At 42.6% G+C, this 17,483-nt stretch overlaps 1 protein-coding gene across 1 annotated transcript in view; it reads right to left on the bottom strand.

The window, feature by feature from the left end:
* Nucleotides 1-16,474, bottom strand: part of UBE2E3 (ubiquitin conjugating enzyme E2 E3) — a 189,477-nt gene extending 173,003 nt beyond the window's left edge. The window contains exons 1-3 of the mRNA XM_085645190.1: nucleotides 16,167-16,474; nucleotides 15,147-15,370; nucleotides 11,656-11,706 (exon numbers count right to left, since the gene is read on the bottom strand). Coding sequence (XP_085501316.1) covers nucleotides 11,656-11,706; nucleotides 15,147-15,340 — 245 coding nt within the window. The 5' untranslated portion in view covers nucleotides 15,341-15,370; nucleotides 16,167-16,474. The remainder of the gene's footprint in view (nucleotides 1-11,655; nucleotides 11,707-15,146; nucleotides 15,371-16,166) is intronic.
* Nucleotides 16,475-17,483: the final 1,009 nt, after the last annotated feature.

Raw genomic sequence — 17,483 nt, 5'->3', positions numbered from 1 at the left:
AAGCACACTGGTATGACCATAAATCCTGCGCTGTCAACTTTCATATGGATATGTTCAGGGAGAGAAGTGAGAATGTACCACTCGCTACACAACAGCTGAGAAGAGCTGGCTGGGCATTAATAGACAGAAAGAACATGGTGTATTGTGAGCGATGATGGATACGAAATAAGAGGGCTATTATTGACAGGTGCAAAAAATTTTGAATTACTGATTTCTGTGGTCGCTGGGAATGTACGGTTACTCAGTAGTAATAAGTGTTACAGTTTAGACTAACTTGTGAATGGAAGAGGTCGAGCACATGTAGCCGGCCTCGGGACTCGAACAGAAGCTATTTGTTGAGGATCTTACAACACCAACTGGTGCCTAAACACACGGGGCACTAATTGAGCGCAAGAAAGCGACAATCACTCAGCTCATTTTGCTGAAAAAAACTATTAGGGAGTTAATGTTGAGTAACGGGACTAGTAGCACAGCCACCAGCAGCTCCAGCTTCAGTAGCCAGCACAGCTGGCCCAGCTTTACGGGGAGCGGCCACAGCATGCTGCGGGGCTCCACTGGGCAGCCAGCTTCCCCCTCCAAAGCTTAGAGCAGCAACCTTGGTGCTTCTCCTCTCTCACTGTCAAAGCATAAGATCCACTGCTGCCATGAAATCCTATCCTGGGGATACGGGAAAGACTGGTACAAATAACCTGTCTTGTTATGGTTTATAAACCCTTCAGCTGCCAATGGGATAAAAGTGACTGGCTCGCTTTTCAGAGCTTCCGCTAGGTGTCATTTGACACTGGTAGGCATGTATACCATTTAAAATGGCCACAGGCAATGTGATGTGAAATTTTCTTTCAGCGCAGTCTAGTGTTTGAAATGTCAAGGGTCGGACCTTTCACAGAAAGCCAACCTATGCTTTTAACAGACAACCTTGGCGCCCCTATTTGTGCTCAGGGCCTGTGTAGCCTTCAGAGCTCATGGCTCAGGTAAACACAAACCGCAACATTCCGATCACAAACCAAAGCGAGAGCCACCATACTGAGTATACTTGAGGAGCCCCTTTGAGCAGACTCTCTGATACAGTACAACACAGTGACAGTTGTCTCATTAAAAGTATGACACCTTGCCACGAAATAGAATTACTGGTGACTTTACAGGTGAAATAGTGTTGAGGCATGACTTGGTAATGGCTTCCCCTTTAAAGGACTAGGGCACTGTAAATAAACAGGAGCCTACTGCTGGTCATTGCCATAATTCTTCAAAGGAATAGAGGCCCCACTGAATTATCTCTTGTACTCTATCGATATGCCACTCGCAACCAAGCAAAGACTGTCAGACAGGAGCAGTGAACACATTGTTGAAGGTGTACAAAAAAAGCGTACCCCGGAGATACAAAAACAACAAAGTTTTAAGGACACCTTTCAAACGCATATGCGTATTTTATCCTGGTGTGGTATCCTTTTATATTGAGCTGTATGGGTGTGTTTTAAATACTTCTAAAACAAAGTGATACTTCTACCTGCTCAGACCTAAGTCCAGGGATTGATTTTGTTTCCAATGCCATCTTATTTCCTATTGTTCAGAACAGAAGGAGAGGTATCCTTACACAAGTTGGACGCGCCTTGGCTTCTGTGAGGATCCCTGGGGACTCCAACCACGAGAGGGCATCTGGATAAAAGGCGGAGAGATATTCGGAACAATTTTTTTTTTATTATAGATGGGCACGGGATTTGAAAAAATAATAAAATCGGCGCCAATTAAAACACAAGCGCTCCTAATATGTGTCGGGACGAGTCACCCATTAAAAAAATGAATAAAGTAGTCCTGAAAAAAATGTCCGCTGCGTAGGTTTAAAGTAGTTGGGCAGTGCGCTTGGGGAGTACTAATCACCAGAAGAGGCATGACGAATGCATGCCCTTCATAAATGGGGAGAAATTTTGAGCAAAGTTGGTGCCAGCAAATGGGAAGCCAGTGGGCAGGCTGTAAGCCTACAAAGTAGATACAGCACATAGCGGTTCGAGACAAGGCATGTGCAGCATCTAGAGCCGAAACCTAATAAAGTATGGCCTGAAAAATTAGCAGTGACAGGTAAAAAAAAATCTCAATTACATTCTAATAATATTTTAGGTGCCAAGATTGTCACGAAAACTGATTTGTTCCTCACACCAATAAAAACAAGAGACCGATAAAAAGGACCGAGCACTAAAAATTCTGAGAAACATCAGATTTACCTGGCACAGAAAACACTACATCGATAGGCCAGACTAACTTAAATGCTATTGTACTTATTCAGCTGTTAGTGATGGAAGCTCCACAGTTGGTTTTAAAGCTCCTCTATGATAATCAATACTTGAAAATAGGATGAAGGAATCCACTTTCTTGTTTTCTTCAACCAGTGCCAGAACTGTTGCTTTCAGTGAGAGCACTGTAAAGCTGGTGAGCACTGGCTATCATAGCATAGTAAGGTAGCAGACCAAAATGTAATCTTTAAATGTTAAGCCGGTAGACATGCGTTGCATGATAAAACAGAAACCATACAAAAGGCAGCCTTGTCAGATGAAAATAGGTTCTCAAGTGTCACAGGTGCCCAGCACAAACACAGATACAAACTTAAAAGGACAGTTTGTGCTATAAAATAAAGAAGCAAAATAGACAGGTTTTAATAAATTCAGAAATAAATCTAAATGTGAATACATTCCTTCATGGAGCCCTGAGAACTGAAAAGGGTTATTCTGATAAACGTGATGGGAAAGATTCTGAACCGCTCCAATTGGACTATCAACCCCATACCTATCAGAAAGTAAACATGCCTTACTGAACAGAGGAAATGTACTCTGTTTCACGGATTACATGGATAATTCTTGCTTTCTAAAATCTGAATATTTAACATTTTTTTATTTCCTTTAGAATCAGTTTTATAGTAAGGAAACAAAGTGCTTAGAGCTCTGCATCAGCATGACCTGGGAATCTCACTACAGCAAGTCTCAAAACAAAAATACCCATCATTCTTTGGGACAATACAGGTTGAAGACAGGTTTGTACCATTGTAAACAATGCCAAAATGGGGTTGTTGGATAAATGTTGGAGTGTTGAAATAATATAGTTTCGTTTGTAAAAGCACAGTGATTTACTGTTTGCTAGCATATCATTTTGTCTTTTTGCTCAGATGCATGCGCTCTTTTTTTGGGGCTTATATGGTGCTTCATTGAGATCACCAGTGGTTTGTGCTAGATTCCTTTTGCTGTAATTGAGCTTCTCGCACACAAAGACAATTAAAAGCAATGTAATTTTTTTGCGTCCAATTTCAAATTCATGCATATTTACAGAGCATTTTTAAATCTGCTTTTTATTTATGCATACTTTAAAAAACTGCTATTATATAATTTTCTGAACGGCCGTAAGCCTTGCAGACCCCTATGCGTCCACGTACCACAGGTTAAGAATCACTAACTAACCTGCTAAAAAGGTTGCTATTTTGTTTATCTACAACTTGCAGTTATCATTCGCAACTATAGTAAAAGTAAGTGTCATCTACTTGTTATAAATATATATTTACTGCCATATTTGACCAGGCACACCTCACTATTGCATAATCAATGAGAACCAACAATCATGCTACCTGAAAAGCTTGGAGGTTATTTTGAGATAAATGTGGATTTTAGGTGAAATTTCTTTTGCGAATATGCACTGACATAGGGAAGGAGAACAAATTGGACAATCTGTATTGTAGACCAATTATATACAGGTCGTTTATGTGAGTAAGGAGAGCTGATAAAAATTACCTGCAAAACTTTTCCTAAATAGGACATATGGGGCTACACAGGGAGATGCAAAGGGGATTGTCCTGCAAGCTGTAGGTATAGTTTCTATAAGGCAAGGATTGTGCTTTATTACACATTGGAGCATATTACTAACTTTCATTTATATATCAAATTTACCCTCATCCGCCTCCATCTAATAACTTTCTATTGCAATCATGTATTAGGAGGGATATATGCTTGCTGTGGGTTGTGCAATCATTCAGAATAGGTCCTCCCAACGGAATAACAAACTTCAGTACAAAAGAACATAGCATATGGCCAGAACAATGGCTTTTAGTAGCCCTTAATGATCTTTAGCAGGCGTATGCCTAGAGTTTATTCTATACAATACAATTGCAATTATAAACTGTTGCAATTTTTTTTTTTACATCTTAAACTCTGCAGGGGCACAACGTTAGATGACAGGTAATCCTAATATTGAAGCAAGTATCTCAGCAAAGATTTAAAGAAAACAAAATTAATTTTCTGTGAGAGAATGTGTTGGCCGCTTCACCTGAGCTGTGAAAAATCGAGGGTTGCCAAAAATCAGAGCATTTAAAAAATAATTTAAAGCTCAAAATATTACCATTAATAAAGATAAACAATGACCCTGGGTGGCAGTGGCACGTTGAGACAATTAAGAAGTTACACATACATTTTGGAATTTAATTAGGCACAGCATGAAAACTTGCACGTTAAGCCCGACTTTCCAATTCCTTCTTAAACCTGCAATTATTTATTTTGTCCTTGTAGTTTCATCTGCAATAGAGAGCTGTGTTCCTTGTGGATGAGAACAAAATAATCAAATTTCTTTAATGGAAGTGTTTAATGGCATTAAGTGGTGCCATAAATCACAGGTTCACTACCGAAATGGTCTCCTGGCTGTAATTTTTAAAACAGATCCTTAAAGTGAGATACAAATATTATGTCAAGCTATTGTTAACTTCTATATCCCTGCAATTATTCCCCCATCACGGCAAGGATCGATTTTCAAACAAACTTTAAACAGGAGTAACTTTTCAACAAAGTAATTATAGAGGTATTGCCTGATTGAAGCAGACTCTAAAGTCTTTGTAAAGATTATTTCGGTTAAATGAATGAACTCGGGGACTTAAACAATCTAACCATTGACAAAGCTAACAGATCTGGGTTTAATGCGCCAAACATCTAGGTCTAGCACAGAGTGAGACATGCAAGCAGGAGCAGACAGAAAAGGGTATAGTTGCAAAGTAGTCTCTCATGCAGTTGATTCCTCCCACCCGGACATTGTGGCAGCCATCCCCACGGACTATACCATCCATCGACAGGACAGAGACAAGGGTAGGGGAGGAGGAGTTGCCTTGGTTGTTAAAAAATCTTTTCCGTGCACGGTCACGCATACTCACACCATCGCAGGGGCGGACTCTTTAGCCTTTACCATCTCCCTATCGCCGCAACAAGCGCTTAAGGGTCTGATTGTTTACAGACCTCCGGGCCCAGTGGGATCCTTTCTTGATGATCTCCAGCAGGCCATGTCGATCCTTGTCCTTAGATCGGAGCTGTGCCTACTGGCGGGAGATTTTAATTTCCATATGGACGACCATAATGACCAGGACGCCATCAAATTGCTGGATATTGCATCCACTCTAGGCCTTTCCCCCTATCTTTCTGGTCCGACCCACAACAAAGGCCACACACTCGATCAGGTGTTTTCCACCACACCTATCATGGCTGTAACTCTTCTGCCAGTCGTCTGGTCTGATCATTATCTTGCCCACTTTGAAATACCTTCTACTGTGACCTCTCCGGCCAGTGTCATGAGGCAGCAGGGCAGCAGCTATAGGGCATTCCACCGGGTGACCCCAGACATGCTAACGCATGCTCTGGCAGATCACCCTGTTTCCTGTACTGGCGACCTGGAGAAAGATCTGGAGAGCCTACAATCCTGGCTTCTTGCCAGACTAAATGAGCTCGCTCCCTCACAGCCACCCAAATCTGCTGCCCGGCGGGTCTCTGCCCCCTGGTTTACGGAGGATTTAGCCCACGCTCGTAGGCAATGTAAAGCTGCTGAGCGGGCGTGGAGAGTCCAGTATGAGCCTGAAGCCAAACAACGCTATAAAATCATGATGAAGTCCTACCACGATCTTATCTTACAGGGCAAGAAATGTTACTTCGCTAAAAGGATTGAAGACGCAGCTAACTCCTGTAAGGAGATTTTTTCAATTGTACGTGAATTTACCAGCCCCCGGACAACCTCTACTCAGGGTGCCCCGGTGGAGACCTGGGCTAACACTATTGCCAATTTCTTCACCACCAAAATCAGGCTAATTCAGGATTCTTTCCCGTCGAGAGCGTTAGATGATTTATCTACGATGCCGACGGAGACAGTCTTCCTGTCTCCTCCTGGCCCAGCTTTGCTAGACTTTCCTCCCCTTCCGGTTGCCGCATCCTTAGCCTTGATGAGGAACCTTAAATCAGGCTCACCATTAGATCCGTGTCCAGCAAAATTCTTAGCGAAAATGGCAGATGTCATTAATCCCATAGCTAATCCTATCCTCAATTTATCCCTGAGTCAGGGTTTTCTGCCCCAGGCCTGGAAGCAAGCCATGGTCATCCCCCTGATCAAGAAGCCCAATCTTGATCCAGAGGCGCCTTCTAATTATAGGCCAATCTCGCTCCTTCCAGCACTGACCAAGATCCTGGAGAAACACGTGCACAGCGTGCTTTCTAACTTCCTGGAGTCTAATGAGTTACTTCATGAATCCCAATCGGGCTTTCGTTCCAACTTAAGCACCGAGACGGCGCTCCTGGAAGTCTCGGAGATCGTGAAGGAGGTGCTGGACACAGGAGGCAGGGCGATGTTAGTCATGTTAGACCTGTCGGCGGCGTTTGACACCGTCCCCCACGAGGATCTCCTCACTAGACTTCATAACATCGGTCTAGGGGGGACGGTGCTCAACTGGTTTCGTTCCTTTCTGGCCAACCGCCGGCAGACGGTTTGGGTCCCACCCGGGTCCGCCGAGATGCCGCCATTGGGAGTCGGAGTGCCTCAGGGCTCTGTACTGAGCCCCACTCTATTTAACATCCTTATGACCCCTCTGGCGACACTGGCGGAGTCCTACGGGGCCCGGATCGTCTCTTATGCTGACGACACCCAGCTTCTATTCACCTGTCGTAAGAGCGAAGAGTTCGATGGAGAAAGGATCTGCGAGTGCCTTGGGGCTGTCTTTAGCTGGTTTTCACACAACAGCCTCAAATGCAACTCGGACAAATCCGAAATACTATTCTTCGGATGCCCATCAGAACCAGATTGGCAGGGATGGTGGCCTGCTGACATGTTCCCTCCCACTCAGTCCTCTAAGTGGGCTAAGAACCTGGGGGTTAAAATTGACAACGAGCTCTCGCTCAAATCCCAGGTTTCCACTCTTACGGGAACATGCTTTGGGATACTCAGAATGTTGCGCAAGTTCTTTTCCCTTCTCTCGGAGGAACATCGGAGGATCACTGTTCAGGCACTCATAGGGTCCAGATTGGACTATGCAAATGTCCTATATCTGGGTCTGCCTGAATACCTCCTCCAGCGTTTGCAGGTTACTCAGAACGCTGCTGCTCGTGCAATTTTTGGCCTGCACCGCCGCACCAGTGCCTCCAATCTCCTCGTATCCCTTCACTGGCTTCCGGTGCGGAAGAGGATACTTTTCAAGGCCATGACTCTCGCCCATAAGGCCTTGCATGGCAATGGTGCCAAATATCTTCAGAGGAGGCTGGACTTCTATCGACCTGTACGATCCCTCAGGTCAGAAGCTTTGGCTTTGGCTCGGGTGCCACGCATCAAAAGGGCTCGGCTAGGCGGCCGGTCCTTTAGCTTTCTTGCTCCGCAGCTATGGAATTCCTTACCGGTGTCCTTGCGAAACACCGCTAACCTGCTTGCCTTCAGAAAAGACTTAAAAACCTGGCTGTTCACTGGATAATCTGCCCCCTCTTTAGGCCCCTGCTCTTTTTACTGTTATGTTTTCCAGCTCTTTCTTTGGTCTGGAGCACAAAAGCGCCGGGACACTCCTTTGGAGTAGCCGTTGCGCTATAAAAGTCCCATTTAACATAACATAACATAACATAACAGTTGAACAAGAAGCACATGGGTCGAAGAGGATGCAATCATCCAAACAGCAAATACTATTAGGTTAGAGATGAATACATCACTGTGCCTAACCAAAATATGATGTCAATGGCTGAAGGAGGCTGGTTGAAGAAAGAATCATTTAAGGGGGGGGGGGGGGGGGGGGGGGGCAGAGACTCAAATCCCACTCTATCCATACAGGAAGTGCTAGGTCTGTTTGCTGTGCTGTCAAATCCCAGAACGTCCAAGCTCATGCTTCCAAACTGGGCAAAAGCAACTTTCACACGTCGCCTAAGCTACAAGGTTGTCCAAATTTCTCCTACTCCAACAGCTTTTCAACGGCTTCTGTGGCAGTTAGAAAAAAAATTAAGATACAGTTTTTTAAGTTAACAAAAATAAATGAGATTGCGTCTTTTGGCAGCTTAAGATCTAACATCAACTGGAGGTGATATGTCTTCACAGCTGACTATATACTATCCAACATTTATTGATGCATTAACATAGACAATAAGATATCTTGGAGATATCGTTTAACAATGCTTGCTTTCAGAACTTTAAGTATTGCTTAGCAGGTTATGTGCCTTAGTTGATGTATGTAGTCAGTGCTTTAGGTGTGATTTTTACAGCAGTTACTGTTAAAAATATTACCCAAAATTACATATGGATTTCAGGAGGAGTTGCATGTGAAAATCGATAAACTATATATTCATCGCATTTATATATTATTGAATCTAAGACAGTCAATAGCTAACCATCACATAAGACTACAGTTTGGTTGAACTTTGCTTGAGGCTGCAGCTGACATCTTACTTATGAAATATTTCTGACTGTGTGCTGGCGCAGGTAGTGAAACGCTTAAGTGTCTTACTTAAAGTGATTAATTTGGATAGCCCTGAATCCTCTACTCATAAATATAGCATTCATGTTATAGCCAAGTACCAGGTTCTCTATTGAGACAATTTACATCTAAAAACGCCACTCAAAAAGCAACTACTTCTTCAAAAGGAATAATAAGACAAGTGTTCTATTATGCTGATGTGGAGAGGAGCTCAATGGATAAAAACTTAAATAATTTGCAAAACACCTCTTTTGGGGAAGACACTTATTTAGACTCTTTTTTAACACCAATTGTTAAGGTTTAATTTTTTTTAACAGATAGGTCTCTATTAGACATAGCCTTACTGCAGTTCACAGGAGCATGTAATCTGATTACACTGGGAAGGAAACGTCAGCTTTTTAAGAACTTGCATGAAACAATAGAACATATCTGTACATGTCCTGAATTAGTTCCACTCAAGCAAACATTGATATGCCCTTGCTTTCTGGTGTATGGATGTAGAACCTTAGAAAGTGCAATAGCAAACTAACGGCTAACCTAACAGACTCGTTAGTTGTATAAGTAGATGAAACTGGTGAAAATATTAGCCGAAAATGGTTTTAAAATTAAATTAGATTGTTACATTGAAGGCTGCCTACCTAGCTGTACTTTTATAACTTGTTTAAACTCAAATGAATGATGCTATGAATTCTGTAATTTTGAAGTTGATGTATTGTAGAGTAACTGATTATTTAAACTCGACAATAAATCATAACCTACCTACACTCTCATGCATGGCAAGAAGGCCAGCACTGGTGGTAAATCCTGGAAAAAAGTTACCAATGCCAATTGAGAATAGAATGCCTCCAATGAACTCTTATCTTCATTTGGAAGAAGCCTCTCTTGATGAAAGAATTATGCCCTGAGGTCATCAGACCCTTCCAAACAGTCTGGTCTAATGTGTGTCAGGGAACCAAGTCTACTATTAACATTTATTTATTTGAAAAGTTTTATATAGCGCTGGATAGACCCGGAGGTATCACAGCGCTTTAAGTGAGGAAGAACATTGTTTCAGAACATGGTTACACAGGTACATCAGTTGCCGGAGCGTAGTTACATGAGTTACAAAAGCATCAATACCCAACTCCATATAAGGCATGGTCTTCCTAAACACTCCTCCACATTATATCAAAGAGGGGGCCCTCTTTGATATAATGAACTGCCCCCGAATCTACCTTCCCAGTCAGTTACATCTCAGCCCCAAAGATGAAGCAAGAAGGTTACCAGAGGCGTGGACCCTTCTTTATCTCAATGGGAGGACACCCAGTCCACTCTCAGTCCTGTCCAACTAACAGTAAACTGAATCCAGAGTAAATGATGGGGCAGCCACTCCAGCCACCAGCCTGCCCAGAAGCAAAGCTTAAGACTAGTTCTCTGAATCATCCGGACAGCCCACATTTTCCTTGGCTAAAGCTCATAGTAGTATTTGCGCTTTACATCAAAGGACAACGCACATGCAAACATTTAGAAACAATCGTGGCTGTACATGGACATTTACTATTGTCTAACTCATGTGAATGATAGCTGTGATATGATGCATAGGGGAGAAGAGTGGCTGCACATTGCAGTTTGTATCTATATCCAAGCAATCCTACTTCCAAACACACAGTTACAGTCGGAGTGTAGGAATAAATACTCCCCAAAAATGCATCAAATGCTGGGTCAAATGCTGGGTTTAAGAAGATTACTGTGTGAACACTTCAAGCACATTTTACTCCAGTTGTTGTTTCTCCTTACCCAAACTAGTTGATGCTCCAACCACAACCTTAAAATGGAAGTCTGTCAAACTGTTAACTATTGTTTCTCCCAAAGCTTCAAAATAAATTCATATAAAGTTGTAATCATCCAGTTAATACACACATTTAACTATGTTAGTAGAGGGACTTGTCTTGCATCAAAAGAAGAAAAAAGAGAAATAAATCTGGAATACTGACAGATGATTTGGCATTCCTGTATAACAACAACTCAATTTTAAACTTAGATCTAAACAATCAGTTAGGAACGATAGATGTTTACAGATCCACAACATCCTGCTAAATGAAGGTGCCAGTGCTATGAAATAAACAACACAGGAAATTTAAGTCACCACAAGAACAGACATGAAATGTAAACAAGAGTTGCAAGCCCATGGAGTTTATGGATCACACAGTGACATGAGCTGTTTCAGACCTTTCATCCTTCAAACCTACACTTCATCTAAAGTTAACTGGGTATTTCTTTAGCTAGCATGGAACGCAAGAAAACAACCTTCACATGAGGCTTTAAAACACAGACAAATTACGGACGTAGAGTGCCCTTGATCCCCCATCAATGTTCACGCCTTGCACTATGTATCAAACGTATTGTCACGGGAGGATGTCAGTGGACTACGGTTTACAGGAGCTAGTGTGCATACACACTGTAGTGATCCTTTCGTGTAAAAGTGTTGTAAAATGAAGGTTCTAAAGTGCATACGGATTATAAACAATGGTTTTACTGAACTACAAAGCCACGTCGGCAATGGATAAAAATGCGGTAGACGGCATGGAAAGTATACAACAAGAAAACGGAAAGCAGAAAGAAGACAAGTGACCGAGTTTAAAAGGCGCTGCGCTACCAGATTAAAGTGTTAAGCAGAGCGGTCTAAACATCAATCAACGGTTTAAAAGCAATTTATTTATATAGCATCGGTAATTTTAGAACCACTTGCAAAACACAGTTTTATCTGTAATCAGCCAGCATTTTCCAAATAAAAAGTTAACTAGTTAATAATATGTCCTTAACACGTGCAGATATAAAACAAACATTCCGTACTATCACAAAACACCAGTGGCAGTGAAAGATTTCGCGTTCGGACAGTGAACATGGAGTCAGATCATTGATTTCTTCTTACACAATTGAAGAAAGGTCTTAAATACCTGCAGTTGGGTGGAGGATCGAGCGTTATTTCCGCCAGCTCCTTCTGAATTCTGTAGGAGAAATGAGAAGAAACACGAAGCGTTTGAAACACTGTGCGAAATAAATCAGAAGTACACTGCCCTCTACCACCATGCAGTTAAATGCAACGCTCGCTCGGCTGCCTTCAGTATTGCTAACATGGCTGCTTCCTCTTTGTTCTCGAAGGCATAACTCGAATCCTATGACGGGAAAACTTCGCATTTTTTCTCCTATTTACAGCTCGAAAATGAAGAGCCACTCGCAAATGGTATACAGATGGCCATCTGAAGCACCCAGAAAAGTGGCAATAATCTGTGGCAGGGTGTTTTTTACATGAGAGATTTTCTGTTTAAGCTAATATGCAAATGAGACAAAAGGAGTGGGCTGGACAATTGCAATGAGACGGAGAGAGTGAGAGAGGCAGTATTAACCAACTGGAATACAAACTTTAGGACAGCAAGTCTCATTTACTTTCCATTTTTAATGGCATAAAAGATGATTATTCATATTTTGTGAAGGGTTCGAGGAGTTTAATCCTGCAAGTGGGAAAAACACCATCAATACTTCAAGAGACAAGTCTCACACGTGCTACATATACACGTTGTACTGTTTATATCTTTAATTAGGAACTGCACAATACAAAAGCACAAACGTGACTGCCACAATTTAGTGAAACGGCTGATTTTTTTAAACTGCAAAACAATGTTCAGAAAGAAAACGGACTACTTAATCAAAATGCCTAAACGACCAGAATCTGTTCACAGCAAAATTAGCGTTTCCTCAACTACAAAGTGCGAATTCACAAACTTTACACCCTCAGAAAGAAAAACATGCATGTTTCCAAATAAAACAGTAGAACATCATAAACGAGTCTATTCACGGACTACATTAAAAAAGTTTCAAATCCACAGTAAGAGGGAATATGCTCCACTGTAATGAAAAGGATTCAATTAAACATTCTTCGTAATCTTTAATTATCAGACAGCAGTATGTACAACAAAGCACTACATATGTTGCTTCGTTAAGTAAATGTATATTTTTTCATGGTTCTCTTGTTTGCCACAGCACAAATGTAGATTTTCAATTTTTTCACTGCTATAAAGCGTGCAGATAGTACGCTCACAAGGAGTTGCATCTGCACGTAAGTGGCACGTCAAGCAAACTTGAGCGCAACAAATAGGTATTGATTGCAAAGAAAGTTAGAAGACAAACTAAACATGAATATTCAAAATAATAAAGAAATGTTTCAGTAGCTGATCTATCTCTTGCTAAAAAGTATGTCACTTTACGGGGAAATTTGTATATACACATGTTAGGCAGTATTTTCAAAAGAGTGCAAAGTGACATATGGGAATTTACTGTCAACCTTTTATTGGAAGGGACGATGGCTTAGCTGTCCCAAAGATTTTGGGTAACTATCAGCATAAACACACTTCCGGTACCAACAAAACTGAACTGTAATACATTCTCTGATTTCACAAAAATGTCAACATCTAACCACCTAAGAGTAATGAATTAATGCTTACAACCGCATAATAATCTCATTTGCTTCAAGGAGTGCCAATTGAAAAGGGGGTGTTGAACTGAAGAGAGTAAATTGCCTATCAACTTTATCAATTCATAACATCCCAATATGAAAAACAGAAATTAAAAAGAGCTTACGAGACAAGCAACACTACTGATGGTAGGGCATGACTTTTAAGGGACTAACAAACACTTAAATGTGTGATGTTAAGATGTTGTGACTAGCTTGCAGAGCAGTATAGTTAAAGCCCAACAATTGTAAGGCTGTGAAACAGACTATGAAATGTTCTTTCTACTGATTCTTACAAGCGCTAATTAGTATGTGCCAACAATGTTAATCTGACGGGGAAAATGTGTACTTTGAAACTGAACCATTGGTTTTCTTTTCAGAAAGTACAAAAAGTGATGGTTTGGGAATGCCTGAATGAATAAAAATCAGTGGTAATTACTGTAGGCATTACATACACGTGAAGCAAATCAGTCACAACTGTGCCTGAAAAGGGGAAAGTCCAGCTCCAAATGCTTGGCCCTGTCTCCCTTCATGTGCAGCACAAGCTATACCAGACACAGTACTTCCTCAATGGGTATCATCGGTGATAAGTTTGCATCCCTAGGGCACAACAGTCCCTGGATCAATGCCACCTGGGGCAACTGACTTAAAGGGGGTATCCGGTCAATGATGTAACAACAGGTCTCAAAATCCAAGATGAGATCATAAAACAATGAACATTCTAGAATGTTTAATGCTGGTCATTGTCAGAGATGCAGGACTGTGTAAAGAGAACTGTTTTTGTTTCACCTTCAGTACTGACTGGTCCCTTAAGAACAGTGAAAACAATTATGAGACAGACCATCTTAAAAAAAATAAAAAGTTTGGAATGCACAATGAGTAAGTGCCAGTGCATCAGACCAAGTAGAGAATGTTTTATCTGTAGCTTTATGCTGTACAAGTCTCCCTTCTTTATGGGGATGGCAGATGTGTGCCCAAAATTGGTACCAAGTTCATGGTTGCATAGGGACTTAAGTTGCGCCTCGAAGGTGAAGCCTAACCAGGCAAAAATATCTCCCGAATTTGCTTAGGTTGTGAATGTGTGGAGACATGGACTAGCATTCACGCTGGACTGTACATTTAGGATGTGGCACAAAAGCTTATTTGCATATGACTGACTTTTAAAAAAACGATACAATTGAAAGTGCCAAGACTGTCCAGATTGATTCAAACATTCCATGTATCACTCTTTTGTTGCCTTGTTTTTAAGCATCAAAGATTTACAAGTCAACTGGGAATAAGCAATGAGATAGGTGTCACACACTGTAGATGCATCTTTGTCAACAAATAACATTTAGTAACATTTTTTAGGATTATGACTCGAAGCATTTCCCCATAGACACAACATGCATAACCCTTTGATACATCAGACCTTATGTACTCATAAACCCCCATCAGTAACAAAATCAATTATCGATAAGTAGGCCTAAAAATCCACCACGTTCGGTTGGCCATCAGAATCGCAATACACAACAGAATCCTCAACAACCCCACTAAATACTTCAAGCAGCTTGCATACAAAAAATACAACACACTAAAAATGTATAAGACATGCCCACTTAACAATGGGGAAAACTGAGATCTGCTTGCATGTATTAACTGTAATAGTTCCATTTACAGTGGTTCTGTAACTGTTTTTACCATTACAGCAAAAATCTTTCGAATTGTGTTGACCCCAGCTACATGGTACTCTAAATAGCACTACAGAAAAGCCAAATAAATATTTTCAGACGTCAACGTGTCTTCACCGTAACTATGGTTGATTAATCCGTGTATTCAATGGGTCAAGTTACGCTCTGGGGGTCCCGAATGTTAACAAACCAATAAAACTGACACACACGTTGTGTCTGCCCATTTAACAACCGGACCTCGAGTGTTTGTCACTTCGTGTTTTTTTACCTTTTAGCACTGGTGGAGAGCTTAGCAGTAGTTTTACTTGACAGTTTTGTGTTTTTCTTTTGCTGGGCAGCTGAAGGCTTCCTCTCTTCTTGCTCTTCGGGCTCAGGGGGTGGCGGGTCTCTCTGATCTGCGTCTGAGCTGCCACTGCTGGTACTTGGACTTTCATCGTCAGACCTCTGCCTGTCACTGGACATCCTGGTAAACTTGACGCTTTTCTGTGTAAACTTAATGTCAGAAAACAATACCATACACAAGGTCACTCCATACTTATATTACATGAAACGTGTTATGTTTATTAATATTTATGAGATCTATATATAAACATACATACACACACACACAGCTCTGAATAAAGTTGAAATCGAAGTGTTACGGTTTGGTGTTCCGAGAGAAGTAGGGCAAGTGAACAGCAGTGCAGTTATGCCAGGACTGCATACAAGCTGCATTTTATGGCTCTGCCAAACATTATTGGTTGGAGGAGCTTCACATAAACGATGCATTTCTGTCATTTAAAGGCACGCTGAGGGCGGGGATGTTTATCTGAGAATTTGAGCAGCGTGAAGCGAGGACAGACAGTGCAAATGAGAGGGTATGAAAGTCACTGAGACACTGTAAATATTGACTCTCTGCAGCAGCCACAGCGGGAGGTTCCAGTGGGCAGAGGTGCCCTGTGTTCACCTAACTCCCCCAAGGAAGCTAGGCTTCGGCCGAGTCTTAAGCCATGCTTAGCTAGGCAGGAGGCACGACCCGTCCCCTCCACCCCACGAAACGGCAAGGGCATGAGGATTCACACTGGGCGCCGTCCTCCCCCCTCAACCGACATCTTGACTTCAGCTTACGGGGAGAACTCATTGCTGGGGGAGGGGTCCAGAAAGCAGTGAACGTCATGGACTGGGGGTCTCGTTTAACAAGGGGCAGTTATGCTAGTCAGCGTGTGGCTACCTCGGTACCAAGCACCCTTCTCTCCCTGCTCCCCGAACACCAGCCCAGTTCCCTCCCAAGCTCCGGCTGCGGCTTTACCTTTCCAGCGGCGCCGAGCCGGATGCGCGCTCAGATGTGGAGAAGGAGAAGATCCCACGGAAATGGAACCCAGAGAGCGTTCGAGCTCCGCCGGGAGGCTCACATCGAGAGACGCGGGGAGTGGGGCAGCTGCAGTGCGCTTCCACCGACTGCAGGGGGCGCCACCGAGCGGTTTGGCGAGGAAAGCGGTGGGAGGCAGGGGCCGAGCTTGCGGGAGGAGGTAGGGGTGGAGGGAGGAGAAACGAGAGCGCGCTCGAGGGCCTGACTGACAGAAGCAAGAGGAGGCAGGATTTCTCACGAAAAACAGAAGTGAGCTCTCGTTGACACCCCCGGGGTACCACAGGGTTGTCAGCGTGAAGGAGTATAAATGTTTCGCCCTGGGGGGATCAACTTTTTAAAACTTGGTGACACTACTCTCATAAGTTATTAAACGTTGGCCATCGCCAATCGTACCCACCGCACCACGCGTACCTTTAGAAAACGGATCCCTCAGTTTGTGATATTTTAGACCATCGAGCTTTCAGTGAAGATATGCTACAAACGCAGGCTCAAAATTTTAAGGCTAGTCTGACTCAAAGATTGAAGACGGCGTTCTTACCCTTGTAGCATGGAACCACCGACTAAAGGGCACTATAGATGGAACTAAAAAGTAGTACGCCGCACGGTTAAGTCGATACTTTATTTTTCCAAATGACTCGGGGCGCCCAGACAGGCTGTAGGTACAGTTCAACTGTCGAACTGGAGCTTCTAGGTTCCAATCTGCAACATGGAATCTATACACGCATTCTCAAAAGGAATCGAAACCGACAAGCAAGCAAATTAATAGCGAAGCCAAAGGTCTGACTTGACTGAGGCAGAGGGCTAGCCTTGCCAATGAAATATTTGGCATATAAATCCTATACACGTCATGTAAAAATATAATTGTAGCGGTTACAGTTTACAACTTCTTTATTGCCATTCTCTAATGGTTTCATTGGCTTTATTAGTTGAGTTCATCAACATACATATGCATCAGATGTTGCTGCCCTCCGATCTCACTGTTTAGCTTGATTCTCCCACCCGCCTCCTCAGCACAAGGGTGACTTTCCCTACTCCAAAGGAAGTGAGTCCTAGGTCAGGCAGAAGTGAGCCCCCTCCCAAACTTAAATAGAAACCCATTGTGATGTTGGGCCTCAGGCCCACATGGTAGCAATAACGGACACAGACAACGGAGGATACAGTGCAGAGTCTTCCTCACCACAGTATTCACATATGAGCCTCCGGCTCCACACAGAACTCCAAGTAAAACTAAAAAGGCAGCGCTCTAGTCTCCCCTCC

Source organism: Triturus cristatus, chromosome 3_1, assembly GCF_964204655.1.
Source record: "Triturus cristatus chromosome 3_1, aTriCri1.1, whole genome shotgun sequence".
NCBI classification, from domain to species: domain Eukaryota; kingdom Metazoa; phylum Chordata; class Amphibia; order Caudata; family Salamandridae; genus Triturus; species Triturus cristatus.
The sequence above is the reverse complement of the archived record's forward strand: the minus strand, read 5'-3'. Positions and strand labels throughout refer to the sequence as shown.